The sequence below is a fragment of the Aricia agestis genome, chromosome 22 (genome assembly GCF_905147365.1).
Source record: "Aricia agestis chromosome 22, ilAriAges1.1, whole genome shotgun sequence".
NCBI lineage: Eukaryota > Metazoa > Arthropoda > Insecta > Lepidoptera > Lycaenidae > Aricia > Aricia agestis.
In genome coordinates, this window is record NC_056427.1 from 5,595,244 (window position 1) to 5,610,944 (window position 15,701).

The 15,701-nt window shown below is 37.5% G+C and overlaps 1 protein-coding gene across 2 annotated transcripts; it reads left to right on the forward strand.

The window, feature by feature from the left end:
* The first annotated feature begins 1,978 nt into the window (after window positions 1–1,978).
* On the forward strand, window positions 1,979–14,553 carry LOC121738077 (protein PF14_0175-like). 2 transcript variants are annotated; one of them, XM_042129910.1, is made up of 9 exons: window positions 1,979–2,142; window positions 3,243–3,329; window positions 6,905–7,640; window positions 8,069–8,142; window positions 9,033–9,443; window positions 10,080–10,355; window positions 12,264–12,432; window positions 13,390–13,463; window positions 13,494–14,553. In XM_042129910.1, the coding sequence occupies exons 1-9, from the start codon at window positions 2,056–2,058 to the stop codon at window positions 14,049–14,051; spliced, it is 2,472 nt and encodes an 823-aa protein (XP_041985844.1). In that variant the 5' UTR covers window positions 1,979–2,055; the 3' UTR covers window positions 14,052–14,553. The 2 variants fall into 2 exon arrangements, with proteins under 2 accessions (XP_041985844.1, XP_041985842.1); XM_042129908.1 differs by having other exon boundaries at window positions 13,390–14,553.
* Window positions 14,554–15,701: the final 1,148 nt, after the last annotated feature.

Below are 15,701 nucleotides of genomic sequence, written 5' to 3' on the forward strand. Positions count from 1 at the left end.
AGCGTTTAGTTTTTTTCCGAGTTGGCACATCACTCCTCGGAGGGAACCGGACCGGAACAATGAGGTTTAAATACTTAATCTGTGGACCGGAAAGCACCAAATAGCCGTTTCGTTTCATTTTTTCGCCGTTTGGCAGCTGACTGTCAACTTCATAATTGAGTGTCATGTTCAAATTTAACATCATAACGGTTCGCCGGCCGGCGCCAGACATGGGCTTCAAAGTTTGAGCAAACTTTGCACAAATAGGAAAATGCCAACAATAACTTTACACAAATAGGCAAATGTCAGTGCCACACTTAGCGAATTTGCTTATTTGATCACATGTCTGGTGCCCGCAGAAATTGTTAGGATTTTATTGAACATGACCGTTGAGTCGTTTACGCGCAAATCAGAAAAGTATATTGTGTGGGAACCACACATTTTTCCGGGACAAAAAACATTCCTTGTCCCAGATTCAAATTAGTATCTCCAATCTCGATGCCAAATTTCATCAAAATGAAAATAGATTAAATAGTTTACACGAGAATCATAAAAGTTTATTGTGTGGGAACAGTATATATTCCGGAATAAAAAGTATCCTTTCCCGAGACTGAAAGTATTGCCATACTAAATTCCATCAAAATTCGTATATTGTGCAGTAAACAGTAATTTTTCCGGGACAAAATGTATCCTATGTTCTTTTTCGGGACTCAAAGTATCTTTATACCGAATTTCAGCAAAATGGGTCCAGCCGTTTACGCGTGATATCGTGATTCGTGACCACGCGAAATATAACGTTCCGCGCAGCTTCGCCCGCGTAAATTAGATATTTCACAGACAAATTAACAAAAAATAGCCTTCACGTGGTCTAATTCTTACCTGTGCCAAATATCAGAAAAATTGCTCCAGTAGTTCGTGAGATAAACCCTTTCAAATAATTTCTCCCGTTTTTTCCACATTTTTCTCTATTTCTTCGCTCTCATTAGTCTTAGCATGATAAAATGTAACCTATAGCCTTTCGCAATAAATGGGCTATTTAATACTGAAAGAATTTTTCAAATCCGACCAGTAGTTCCTGAGATTAGCGCGTTCAAATAAGCCATTTCAAATAATTTCTCCCGATTTTTTCACACTTTTATCTATTTCTTCTCTTTTATTAGTCTTAGCGCAATAAAATATATCCTATAGCCTTTCTCAATAAATGGGCTATCTAACACTGAAAATTTTTTTTAAATCGGATCAGTAGTTCCTGAGATTAGCGCGTTCAAATAAGGGCTTTCAAATAATTTCCCCCCATTTTTTCCACAATTTCCTCTTTTTCTTCACTTCTATTAGTCTGAGCGTGATAAAATATAGCCTATAGCCTTCCTCGATAAATGGGCTATCTAACACTGAAATTTTTTTTCAAATCGGACTAGTAGTTCCTGAGATTAGCGCGAAACAAACAAACAAACAAACTCTGCAGAATTATAATATTATAAGTATAGATATATCAAGACGACGCCTCCGTGGTCTAGTGGCATAGAGCGTGGCTCTTGACTCGGAGGTCGTGGGTTCGATTCCCGCGTTGGAAACATGTTATTTCCAAGTTTGGTTAGGACGATGCAGACTGATCACCTGATTGTCTGACAAGTAAGATGATCCATGCGTCGGATGGGCATGTAAAATGACGGGCATGTCCTGCGCCTGATCTCTCGCCGGTCGTGTCAGTCTTCCGTCCCACGCCCACTGGGTTATGAGAGTAAAGGAATAGTGCTCTTGTGTACTGCGCACACACTTGGGCACTATAAAATTACACCTGCGTAGCTGGCCTGGTTTCAATGAAACCGGCCACCGTCACCGAAACCAGTGTGGGGAGCTAAATATATATCTAGAATCTAGAAGTTTGTTGATTTGATGATGACGAATGATTATAATCTATTAACTGGCAACTGGCAAGTGGCAACTGGCAACTTAAAAAAAAAAACTGACATTTGTCATTTTGTCATTTACAATTTGCGGCTGTTCGCATCGTTTGCATCGGAAAATTTTGTAAATTATTTCATTACTTGTTCATATTAAGACGTAAAATTTACCATGAGGCCTTTCCGAAATGGAAATGATAGCAGCCGTGGGCGGAACTATCCAACCAACGACGGTCCATTGCTCCAGAACGAATTACAGGTATCACGTCTCAGCCATTTTACAATTTTTAATTAATCGATATGATTCATTTAGTTTTACACTACAAAAAGCATCAGTATATAAATAAGTCTATGACAAAAAGTGCTATAAAGTTTGTGTGTTAAACATGACTTGTTTTCTTGCACAAGTGATCACGAAAAGACTTCCTAGATCCTATAGGTACTATACCGTACCAAGTAGTGATTATAATTATATTCTCTTTGTACCACCGAATGTAGCGTACTGTACTCGGCGAAACATGGCGGTAGCGGACATTGACTCCCTGTCAAAAACTACGATCGTGGATTCTTGGAAATCTATTGTTTCTATTGTGTCTCGCTCACTGGTGAGTTTATGGGGCTTGATGGGTTAAAAATCGCGATTGACAACATCAGCTGACAAGTTTTTGACAGGGAGTCAATGACCGCTATCGCCATGTTTCGCCGAGTATGGTACAGTATAGATAGCCCGCAAGTCCGTTCTAAAGATCGTTGATCGTGTGAGGACCGTACATTTTTGCAGGATGAAAAGCATCCGAAACCCTTTCCCAGGACTTCATGTACATTCACACCAAATTTCAGCAAAATCAGTTCAGCGGTTTGGTCCTAAAGTGATAACAGACAGACTGCACACACTTTCGCATTTCTAATACTAGCTAGATAAAACACGAAATGACATTTTCTAAAAATGATTCCTAGCTAGAACCGTTTATCGCCCCTGAAACCCCCTATATACTAAATTTCATGAAAATCGTTGGAGCCGATTCCGAGATTCCAATTATATATGTATACAAGAATTGCTCGTTTAAAGATTTAAGATAAGATAAGTGTGGACATAATCAAAATTGGTTCTGAGATGTATATTCTGACTTCTGGGTTTTAATGTAAAGAGGCAACACACAGTATTTTTTTGACATTTGTAATATTACTTTTGAAATTCTTCTTACATTATTTACTTTAAAAATGTAATTTGCATGTGCCTACTCTTTTGTTAACCCATCAATCCCCCAAGTGGCACCCGCCTGTTGCATAATAATTGAAAATCTATTATCTCTGCGATTCCCCCGATCGAGGTATTAATCACATCTACTTTTTGAACAGAATTTGGACATGGAATTGGAAATTTTAAAAAGGCAACGTGAAATAATATTCAAGCAAAGACAAGTGGAAAACCAGTTGTTCTCTCAGGTAAGATTATATATTAATTATGTTACAGATATTTAGAAGATCACGTACAACAATCTTAGCCCGGGTGCGCACTAGCGGCGGCCATCGAGATAGATGCCTTAGTATGAAACCGCCATAGACCGCGCGCACCTGGCCGCACGGTGGCCAGCGGCCACACCATGTATTCGATGGCCGCCGCGACCCGGCCGCTGAGGCCTGGCCGCTACTGCGCGCCTGGGCTTAGAGTTCTACTCTTTGTCTAATGTCTATTGTCTAAGGCATCCATTACACGCTCATACAAGCGACAGTCAATTCCGTCAATTATGAATTATGTTTGACTGATGGTCACTGATGGACTGTCACTCAATTCTCTTCAGTTTTATGTCAGTCAAAGCCAAAATTTCCAAAGGTATATGTTTCTAATTTTTTTCCTATTTTGTCAGATGTGACAACACTCACTCAAAATTCGTGACTGATGGTTGCATGAAGCAAAAATCAAAATATCCAGATTTTCGTCAATCAACTTCATGCATCCGCCTGTCACGCTCTTACACGGTAGGTTATCCATCAGTTACAGCCATGACTGTGATTAAACTGACAGCAAAACCTACCGTGTAATGGATGCCTAACATGTTATAATACATCCACTGTACTGATGCAATTGTTACATCAGTGGATGTATTGCAGTGCAATATTACTTATTTTCCAGGGGTAAGAGTGTGGTTACACTGTCAGTCAATCCATCAGTCTGATCAGTGATGGATTAACCCTTAATCAAATTAAGCGATTGCCTAGGGCATCACGTCTGAGGGGCACCAGAAGAAGTAAAGGATCAAAGACCGATTCTAGTTGACATACGAGTCAGTCTCTGACTGATGCAGATGGTTTAAACCATAAAGTTAATATACCTAGCACTACTATACTATACCAGGCCTGTCCCACTCACGAGAATAGGTACCTATCTAACTGTAAGTACCACCCGCGGGTGGCCAATCAGTAGGGACTCACAAGCGAGCGGTGACGCACGCGCAAGATTTTTCGTCGCGTATTTACTGTTTACTGATCATAGAGGAATTTTATTCATAGCAAATAAACCAATTTCATACAAAGAAACGCACAAACTACACAGAAATACACACAAGTTACTATGTTTAAATTGTAAATGTTTCCTGCACTATAATCGAATATATAAAACTACTATAAAATATAGGTTGGGTTACTAAAATTTTATATTGCTATAAAAAGGTTTGCTATTCATACCAATAGTAATTAAAAAATAATATTTTGTTTTCTAAGACTGGGTTGCACCAACTAACTTTGACTTTGACCTTATCTATAACCGGAAAAATTGACAGATGTCGTATGAGAATATGGGGTGTTTGGACGCCATATTTAACTTTAACTTTCACCACGCCTCTGGTGCAACCCAACCTAAAAGGCGAAAACCTTGATTTCGTCAGAAAAGGTACGAGTTATGCGATAGACAGAGAGCGGACATGTAGGTGAATATAATTGTAGGCACCTAGCACTGCGCGGTCGGAATTTGAACTGAATAGTATCGTAACATGAGTCGTTATTTCTTTAAAGGGGTTTCGCTAGTGAGACTTCTGTTGGTACTACTAATATATATTCTGTGACTATACCAAAATTGGTTTTCATCTGTGTGAAAAATATGTGTACGTATACACTTACTAAAGCATGATTGAAAATGAATTCTATAAGATTAAATTGTCAACGTGAGGCACATGCCGACTTGACGTCAAAAAAAAAGAGTGCTGCTGTCATGTATCACACGTCTCTCTTTACCACGCAGTGTTACTGATAGTGATATCTCTCTTGCTCAGGCCTTTGTTACTCTATTCCACTAGGTATATTAACTTTATACAACTCGGGCGAGTTAACTTGACACCTGGCTTAAATTTTACCCCTCCCTCGCTTCCCCGCGCAGCACCCCGCTCTCGTCGTACGCGTCCAGTAGCGTTAGCATATTATATCTGTTACCGTTACACGTGTGTTATTGAGTTTGCGTTTCGGAGTTATTTGTTAGTAGTTAATGGTTATTGTTTTTGGATTTTTGTTGAGTTTTGTTGTGTTATTTGTTAGTTGTTACGTTTGAACGTTAAATTTGTTAAGTTTTTGCTATTCGTATTAACGTTTGAACATTGCCGTGCGTCTGTGGTATGAATTAGCTACTCACGGAATATATTAATATGAAGCTAGATACAAATTATCGGACACATCCATAAACCTCGTATTCCTGCTGGGGAACCCTTGGGCGAGTCCAACTCGTACTTGGTTAATACTGTGGTTAGTGTAGCCCTATAAAAATAACTAGTTCCGGTAACGTATTTTTTTTTTGAAATAACTTAAAATAAAAAAACTTTTTTTGCACTCAGTACTTAAGAGAAACGTCAATTGAACCAGGTGTCATGTTAATTCGCCCGAGTTGTAGTTTAAACTGAAGCCAGACTGACCGTGTAACTATAGTCTAAAAAGATAGCTGCCAAATTTCAAAATACATTGAAGGGAAAAAAATTGGAATAAGTACATCATTATACATTACATATTGGAACCTGGACTTGTGTTACGGGTACCAAACAACGGAAATATATTTAATACTTTCATACTATACATATATTTAAGATTTTTACTATAATATGATATTTTTAATACATATCCATGACCCAGAAACTTTGAAAACTTTTTGTTCCGTCGGCGGGATTCGAACCGGCGACCCCAGGCTTGAGCTACCAACAGCCAACCGAGCCACAGAGGTCGTCTTTAATTTAGAATTCATGACAAACCCTAGAATATTGTCTTTCAAGTAAAATCTAATGAATATTATAATTATATAGTAATTACTGTATCCCTGACTCAAATCCGGTATCCCGTAATAATTCGGAATAAACATTAAACAACTTAATAATAATAATTTATTTCATTACAAATTATTGAGGAGCTGTTCTTCTTAGCATAAAAGGTACCAACATGCATTTTATACAAGGTGTAATATATACATACTGTTGTAAAAAATCAATACAAATTTGATACTTTCATAGATGTACAAATCTTAGTTAGATTGTACAAATCTTATGCCTGAGTCGTCTATTATTAGTGTTATCTGTCTAAGTATTCTGACCAAGAGGTGTTGTGTCGAAAGATGGAGGCCATAGCCCTATATACTGGGGATATGGCCAGCCTAGAATGATCCATTCCTGTCTCAGGATTGAGCTTCTAAAACTCTGCTTCACTGGCCATTGCATCTTGAGAAGATGTAGAAACATTAAGTGGTAGAAGCAGAGTCGAGCTGGTATATTCCTCTTGCTTTACATACCTCACCTGGTTTTGTTTTAGGCAATCACTACTCATACTTGTTGGTTATATATGTCAGGGATCTTTAAAAATGTAGACAGTCTAATTTCTTTCACCTTATGTTTGGTGGTTGGTTTCAAACTAACCAGATATAACTGGTATAATTGGTATAACTACCACCTTGTTATTTTATGGGGCCCAAGTATGTACAGGAGCACTCTCAACTCCATTCTAATAATTTATTTGATACGACTGATCTACATCTTATTATATTTGATTTTCAGAGGCTGAATACGTTCAATGAACACCCCTCTTCGTCGTTTGGCCGTCCGGAACCAAAAAGCTATAGCAACAACTATAGCGACAATTATAACCCCAGTAGCTCGAAGAGCTACAAACGTCCATCCGATAGGAGCTACGACCAACCACCGCCCAAACAGAGTCGCAATGATTGGGCTGATAGCAAATATAAACCCAAGCCACTAATGAACGTCACAACACAGCAATTTAAAAAGGCCAAGCCCTTCCCAAATAAACCCAAAGGGTTCGAGCCCAGGGCTAGCACCGCACCAAGTTTCAGACCGCAAAAAGTTCCTGAAAGAACTCAGGTCAGTCCCAAAGACACTGCAATACTGGCTAAGAAGAAAGTTTTCACGCACGAGGACGTTTTGCGTCCTGGCGTCCAACCCAACCCCTCCATGAATGGACGACTCGAGTTGGCCCTCGGGGAAATCTTGAAACGCATTAAGACCTCCCCGCAGCTGACCGAAGACCAAAGGAAACGGTTGATGCTGTCGTCCAGCATGAGAAACGTGAAGTCTCTCGTACGTAAGAGAATACACGACGTCATGATGAACAAACAAGTCAGGACGAAGGCAGAAATCGAGGGAGTTTATAAAAAGAAATATAAGAAGGACGTTGATAGTGAAATTATTGAGGCCATTGAGATGACCTATGCTAAGGCAGAGCATAAGAAAAATGTGCCGATAGTGATAAAGAACATAAGCGGACCGGAGACAGGTATTATTTTCATTGTGATTCGTCTAAAAGTGCATACTTTTAGAAACAAATCACATTTTAAGAGTAAAAAGTAATATATTTTACAATTTACTCGTGATTGGATGGCAGTCAGCACAAATGAAGTTTTGTGTGACATGTAAATTCAATACATTTGAAATTCTTTCAAGTTTGAGGATATCTTATTCTGCAAAGCCAGAAATTATATTATTTCTAGAAATCTTGATAGGATGTCTAAATTTTTGCATTACATGCCTTACATTTGTATGTAGAGGCATTTAATGGATAGATAAATATATTATGTTATATTTGACATATCATTTGTAACATTTTCTTTTATAAAAATAATTTTGCAATAATTATACTACTTTTAAACAAACTCCTTGCCTCTTAACTTTACAATATAATGCATAATAACTTTTGTGTTTCAGAGAGAATACACAAGTTCTTCAAATCCAAGATCAATATGCTACTCAAAAATAAAATGCAGAACATGATTGATAGTGTAAGTATATTTGTAATCACAATACCATATTTTGTACCGTAGCTACTAATTGGCCGCAAACAGTTCAAACATTACCCCATTACAAAAATGATGTTTTGTCTATGATTGTATATTTTTGATGTGAAATTACATGGTGCTAACATCTCCATGATCATCTAAGTAGAAATCAAGCTTTCCTATCATGATCTAATATGCAGATGAATCATGTAATAAGAAATGCAACTATGTCGAAACCATAAAATTAATATACCTAGCGGAATAGAGCATTGAGCTGTCAAACGAAACCGAAATTGGTTTCATCTGTGTGTAAAAATATGTGTACGTATACTCTTACACAAGCATCATTGAACATGATTTCTATGAGATTAAATTGTCAACGTGCGGCATGTGCCGACTGGACGTCAAAAAAAGAGTGCTGCTGTCATGTATCACACGTCCCTTTTTACCATGTAGTGTTACTGATAGTGACATCTCTCTTGCTCAGGCCTTTGTTTCTCTATTCCGCTAGGTACCTATATTAACTTTATGGTCGAAACCGATAAAGGGGTATAAAGATATTTGTATGGAGCCTGGCCGACCTAATGTCCTCTAAATGTGTTTTTTCGCGTTCACGAATTTTTTTTTCACATTTCGAAAATATGAGCTGCTAAAGTTTTACGAATTTAAGATATTGCAACTTTGGCAGCTCAAATCTTCAAAATGTGACACCTTACGCGGTTTTGTCTAAGATTATTTTTTGTTTGTATTGATGTTAGCTGTCCATTTTTGAAAAAAATATTCGTGAACGCGAAAAAACACATTTAGCGAAAGTAGGTCGGCCAAAATCTTCATACCCCTTTGAAGGAATTTTAATTAAAGTAAGTACTACAATATTTTAATCACTCTTTCAGCTTTTAAAAATTCATGGTGACAATGAGGACGAAATATTTGAGTGTTTAAAAGATCTGCCAGACCTTGAAAAAAGGGAAGAAGTAGATACAAGTAAAGATGAAGCTGATGTTGAAATGACATCAGGTGATGCCGCAAATAAACCACAAGAAGATGTTGTTGAATCAGCTGAAAATGAGAATAATACTGCAGTAGAAGATGCAGACAAAGCCAATAATGACGCTACAAATGTTGAAGCAGCAAACGAAACTGCAGACAATAAAACAATTGATCTAACAAGTGAAGAGAATGGAACTGAGAAGCCGGAAACAGACAGAAAGGACGAAAAGAGGATTAAACTCAAACAATATTACAAATTAATGGATTTGCTGATCGAAAACAGATTACCAAAACTGCTGCTTAATTTTAAGGACGTAAGTAATTTTGTATATTATTAATATCTCGATGACGCCCGCGACTCCATTGCGCTAAAACTCGTTTATCGCACGAGAACCGTACATGTTTCGGGGTAAAAAGTTTCCTATGTCCTTTCCCAGGACCCGAGGTATCTCCATGCCAAATTTCAGCAAAATCGGTTCAGAGGTTTGAGTGTGAAGAGGTAACAGACAGACAGACGGACAGACAGATGGACGCACTTTCGCATTTGTAATATTAAGTATGGATTAGTATGGAATTATGAATATGCTAATATGAGGAAGAGTTTTAATCAAACTGTATCAAATCTGAAATCTTACAAAACAAAGTCAAATCTAAAATAAAAGTAGTTAAAGACAAATCCAGGTAACTGAGGTATAAGTGAGACACATACAGCTAGTGCAACCGTTTGTTCCGGACTGACTCTGCGACGTCACACAGACCCGCGTGTACGCATGTCCTTACACAAATTAAACATTACACAAAAAAAAACATTACAGTAACCACAGATAAATCCCTATTTTATAATAATTATAAAATAGGGATTTATCTGTGGTTATCTATAAAAATTTAAAAAAAGAAGAAAATTTGAATGAAAATAATATGTTCTTATAATTTAAACATTATAATTTCAGGAATTCGCCAAAGTGATGTATTGTGAGAAAGACTTCATTGTTGCGAAGGAAATGATCATGAGAGAACTGAAAGAGACTCTACGCCAATCATTGTACGATGCGAATAATATTATGACTGAAACCAATGACGCTGACAAGTCGACCAATCAGGAGTCAGATGCTCTTGAGAATACATCAGAGAAAGAGACAGAAAATAATAAAGCAGATGAGCAGGTGAATACGCAAATTGTGTTCAAACCAACTCAAGGAGAACAAAAGACACAGATGTATGTAATGGTAAGTGTCTTGATACATCGCTAAAGTGTCGTTGATTTCATCACCCCACCAAAGAGACCTAAAAATACGTGTGGCACTCAGGGACTGCCGCGGTAAATCTATTCCATAGCAATAGCTAGTCTACACGAATGCATCTAGAGTGTGAGTGCGACTAGTCGTATTCGAATTATAATTTTAAAATATATAAAATTCTCGTGTCACAATGTTAGTTACCGTACTCCTCCGAAACGTCTTTACTGATTTTTACCAAATTTTATATGCATATTCAGTAGGTCTGAGAATCGGCTACTGGCTACTTTTTATATTGATACGAGGGCTGCTATTTATGTATCCGGAATTAAAAAAAAAACAAACATATATCATTTAATATGGTTTTATTGCTTTTCAAAATATTCGCCGCGATGATCGACACACTTTTGCATACGCTGGAACCAATTTTCATAGCACTTTTTCCATTCTGATTGAGGTATCTCCAAAACGTGCATTTTGAACGCATCAACAGCCTCTTCGCGGCTCGAAAAACGTTGACCACGTAATTTGTTCTTCGCGTATGGAAATAAAAAGAAATCGTTAGGTGCCAAATCAGGGCTGTACGGCGGATGACCAGTCAATTCGATCTTTTGACCCTCCAAAAACTGAGTTGTTTCAGCTGAGGTGTGACAGCTAGCATTGTCGTGATGTAATATGATTCTGCGTTGTCGGTTGTCCTTTCTTATTTCTTCAAAGACTTCTGGTAAACAAATGGTCGTATACCATTCAGAATTAACCGTTTTACGATTCTTTAATGGCACTGTAGCCACATGTCCATTAATTCCAAAAAAACAGGCGACCATTTGCTTCAAAGTACTTTTTGCACGAGTAACTTTTGTTGGTTTCGGCTCATCTTGGAACACCCACACCGTTGACTGTTGTTTAGTTTCGGGGTCATATGCATAGATCCAAGATTCATCACCTGTGTAGATATTATAAACGGCTTTTGACGTACCACGGTTGTATTTTTTTATCATTTTTTTGCACCAATCGACACGAGCCCGTTTTTGATCGATTGTCAAGTTGTGCGGAATCCAACGCGAACATATTTTTTTTACAGCCAAATGTTCGTGTAATATCTTATGTATGCTCGTCATACTTATGCCTAAGGACGCCTCTATCTCGCGATATGTAACATGACGATCACGCATTATTAGTTCCCGCACAGCATCTATATTTTGTGGGACAACAGCTGTTTTTGGGCGACCTTCTTTATTTTCATCCGTGAGCATAGACCGCCCACGATTAAACTCACTGTACCAGTGATAAACAGTGGTTTTTGATGGTGCTTCATCTCCAAAAGTTGCGGTGAGTTGAATAAAGCACTGTTGTTGATTTAGCCCACGCTGAAAATCGTAGTAAATCATTGCACGAAAATGTTCACGCGTTAAATCCATGGCAAATGAAGACACGCAATTTTCAAAATGACGCCACAATGGAAAAATAATTGACAGTCACATGAAACAAAATGTATTCTTCAACCAAAGAGTTCTATTTTCAAATGTTGTAATTACTTTTTAAATATTGTTCTTGTAAGTGGCCAGTTCCGGATACATAAATAGCAGCCCTCGTAAGTGCATTTGTTGAATAAATAATAGTAAATTATTACAACTCTAGACTGACGGCGACCATTGTTTGTGCGACGGGATAGCGATGGATGTTGTCATGGTGACATACTTATTTAGTCACTTAAATAAACTAATATGGGCAAAATACTTTGTATGGCAAAACAATGTTTGCCGGGACAACTAGTAATTGCATAAGTTGATAAAAATGCTATGCAATAGCTTTACCGCGGCAGTCCACGAGTGCCACACGTATTTAATTTTTTATTTTAATAATAATTTTATTTATCGTAATTTTATTTTAATGTTTCAGCTACTAGGAAAGCCTTCTCTGCCAGCCAAGGCACTAATTTACGATTTCCTCAGCAAATTTAATCCAAAATCGATTAAAAAACACAAAACCGTAAATAATCTACTTGTTGTTGGTTTCGAAAGTAAAGACGATTATGATAGAATTCTAAAAGAAAATGAGACTAAAGTTGGTAAGTTGTAATGTTTGTAACATTAAGGGCCGCGCCACACCGGAATGGCAGAGGCGAGGCGAGCACTTTCAGTTTCACATGATTTTAAACTTTATCTTCATTAAAGTAATACATAGTATCGCTTGAGAAATCGCGGGCGCCGGCGGCCGCCAGCGGCCACGAGCGGCCACGGGCGGCCACGAGCGGCCACGGGCGGCCGTAGATTTTTCAAGCGATACTATGTATTACAAGAGCGTCCGTGGCCTAATGGGTAGACCTTTTGTTCGCACTCATAGAGGGCCGTGCGGGTTCGATCCCGGGTGGGGGCGTGTACCAATGAGACATTTTCTGATCTCAAGTACAATAATACGGACGCTCGTACGGTGAAGGAAAACATCGTGAGGAAACCCGCACATAGATGGTCCCAGACGTATTGACTAGTTCTTTCCTCTGTACTAGACTGACTATGTTGCGAGAATGGCGTATGTGCCTTGGGCAACCATACGGACATTTAAATCTTGTCCCAGGCACTACAGTATTTGAGGAGTGGTTACTTCGCTCTGAAAACACTGTATAAATCATCCACAACGGATGCAAAGGCCTAGTTTATGTATTACAATAATGAAGATAAAGTTTAAAATCATATGACACTGAAAGTGCTCGCCTCGCCGCTGCCATTCCGTTGTGGCGCGGCCCTAAAGTGACATCCATCCATACCAATATTATAAATGCGAAAGTGTGTCTGTCTGTTCTTTTTTGCGGCTAAATAGATACTTTGAGTCGCAGGTAAGGATACATGATAATATGTTTTATCCCTGAAAATGTACGGTTCCCGCATGATGACGGAGTTCAGTTTTACAATACGGCAGCATTAGATGTAATTTTAGATAAATATTATAATATAAGTGGAAAATTAAATTACATTGACGACCATGAAAGCTAACTTCGAAAAAATTATATCATATGCGTCTGTTACAGGTGATGCTACATTTATAATAAAGGCAAACGAAGTGATTGCATCTGACAAACAAAAAGAAAAGACTGCAGATAAGATTGATAGTGACGTAAATATCAGTCAGAAGACTGAAGAAGTCAACAAAGAAGATAAGGAAAATGAAACAAAAGAAACAGAACCGACTAACAATGATGAAGTTGAAGAAACCAATGATGAAAATGTCGATAAAACAGAAGAAGTAACGGAAAATACAGGAGAAAATAAAGAAAAACTGGATGATAGCTCTCAAGCTAACGACGGTAATTCCACTGAAAATAATGACGTGAAAGAAACTTCAGATGACACTAATGACATAACTGAAGTGACAGATAAAAGCGATGAAGTAAAAGAAGTAGAAAATGTTGACGAAAGCAATGAACTCAAAGAAGTAGCTGATGAAAACAAGGAAATGGCTAGCGGAAATGGTGAGGAAAAAGAAGAAATATCTAAAGACGTTGACATGAGCGAAGGAGGAGATCAAAATAAAGAAGTGAACAATTTAGAAACGATACAAGAAACAGAGGAGACGGATAAAGCGAAAGCTAGGGCAAAAGCCGTCGCTACTCCTACACGGTTATCCTCGAGATTAGCTAATGTTACACCTAGTACCATCAAGACTAGACGAGCCAGCCGTTTAGCTCAATAGTTTTTACAGTAGTATAAGGGCGAGTGCTCACTCAAGACAAGTCTTAAGACATTAATAACACTGCGCCTTTCAATTTCGCCAAGCTGTGTTAAAGTTAAAGACCTCGGAATTAAAATTCTATGTAAAAGCATTTAAATCATATTACAATTTACACATTACGAATAATAGATTAGGATAGTTTTTTTAGATATTTGAATAACACACTCAAGGACGTTGACATAATAGCCGGACGGATCGCCATCAAGAAAAAGTGAAGCATAACAATGGCGCCGTTTTCACTATGTGTGAGAGAATTGAGTGTTGCCATATATGTAAAAAATTTCCCCGACTATATTTCGTTCCAGAATTAATTTGACGAAGTTGTTTCACGGGTCAAAATGTCTTCTGTCAAAAGCTATAAATACTCGACATGTTAATAATACTTCCTCTAATTCTGTAACAACATAATAAAGTGCGACAACTGACAAGGCTTTAAATGAATGTGGGCGCTGCTGGTAAAGGAGAACTGTCAAAAATGTCGTTTTTGTATAATGGCAGCGTTACTTCCTTTTTTCGCCACGTTCATTTAAAGCCTTGTCGAGCTTTAAGTGTGAATTATTTTATTATGCAGCAACACGGTTGATGAGGTAAATAATAAATATGCTTTTGAAATGAAACAAAGTGATACAACTGGTAATTAATATTTTTATTGACACAAGTGAAATTTATAACACTCCTCCCCGCCCCGTCTCAGTGCTGTACAACTCATTGCTATCAAAATGAATGCTGCATACGTGATACGACACTGAATTTTGTTGGTTTCCAATTACTTTTTCCTCTACAATGTCTGATAACATCTATCCAGTCATTTTTCCAAGTTTCATTAGCTGAAGGAAATCTAAGACAACAATTATATCCACTTTTGTAAATTAAGAAATCAATAGGGGTGTAGACTATTTTTAGGAAATATATTTATTTACAGATGTACATATTTTGTTAAACTTAAATATGTTTAAAAAATAAATACTCTCTTATTTCAATTAAAAAACCACTTATTAAATTTCGTTTTAAAATTTCCCGCTTCTTTTAACTTTATAATATTAAAGTCCATTTTCGGTAATTCTATACTTAATACAAACTCTCAAAAAAAACAATAATTTGTATTAGATTTCGTTTACTGTCTACACCCCTATTATTGTATTCCTGCCTAATTACTGGTCAATAGCATGACACTAATAAAAGACAATAAAATTAATTAATTAATTATTTCAAAATAATTTAAAATTTTCCCCGGTTTGGGGAAAATTTCCCCACTTTGTTATGGACACTACTGACCTGTTGAAGTTGAGGTTTTGAGTTCCAAGCAATTGAATTAATATATACATTACTTTATCAAAATTTAAAAATATGTTATCTTACCTATAAAAGGTTATTCCTGGTGTTTTTTGTGTAAGGTTGTATTATTCTTGCACCATTTTACAACACAAGATGGCATATTTATTTTTATTTATGAATTACAAAGACGTTACACCGCGATGCAGTCTAATTGCGTAATGGCGGTACGATCGGCTTATTACAGTGCGAGTGTGTGTGTAAGATGTGTACGTATGATCGCCTCGGCTTAATAAGAGTGCTTCACTTTTTTCTTAATGGCGATTGGCGATCCGTCCG

What these genes read in the sequence shown, in the direction of transcription:
- LOC121738077 (XM_042129908.1), top strand. Translation starts at nt 2,056, where the DNA reads ATGAGGCCTTTCCGAAATGGAAATGATAGCAGCCGTGGGCGGAACTAT. An exon ending in CATAAGCGGACCGGAGACAG is followed by an intron (nt 7,641 to 8,068) that starts GTATTATTTTCA and finishes TTTGTGTTTCAG; the next exon opens with AGAGAATACACAAGTTCTTC. An exon ending in AGACACAGATGTATGTAATG is followed by an intron (nt 10,356 to 12,263) that starts GTAAGTGTCTTG and finishes TTAATGTTTCAG; the next exon opens with CTACTAGGAAAGCCTTCTCT.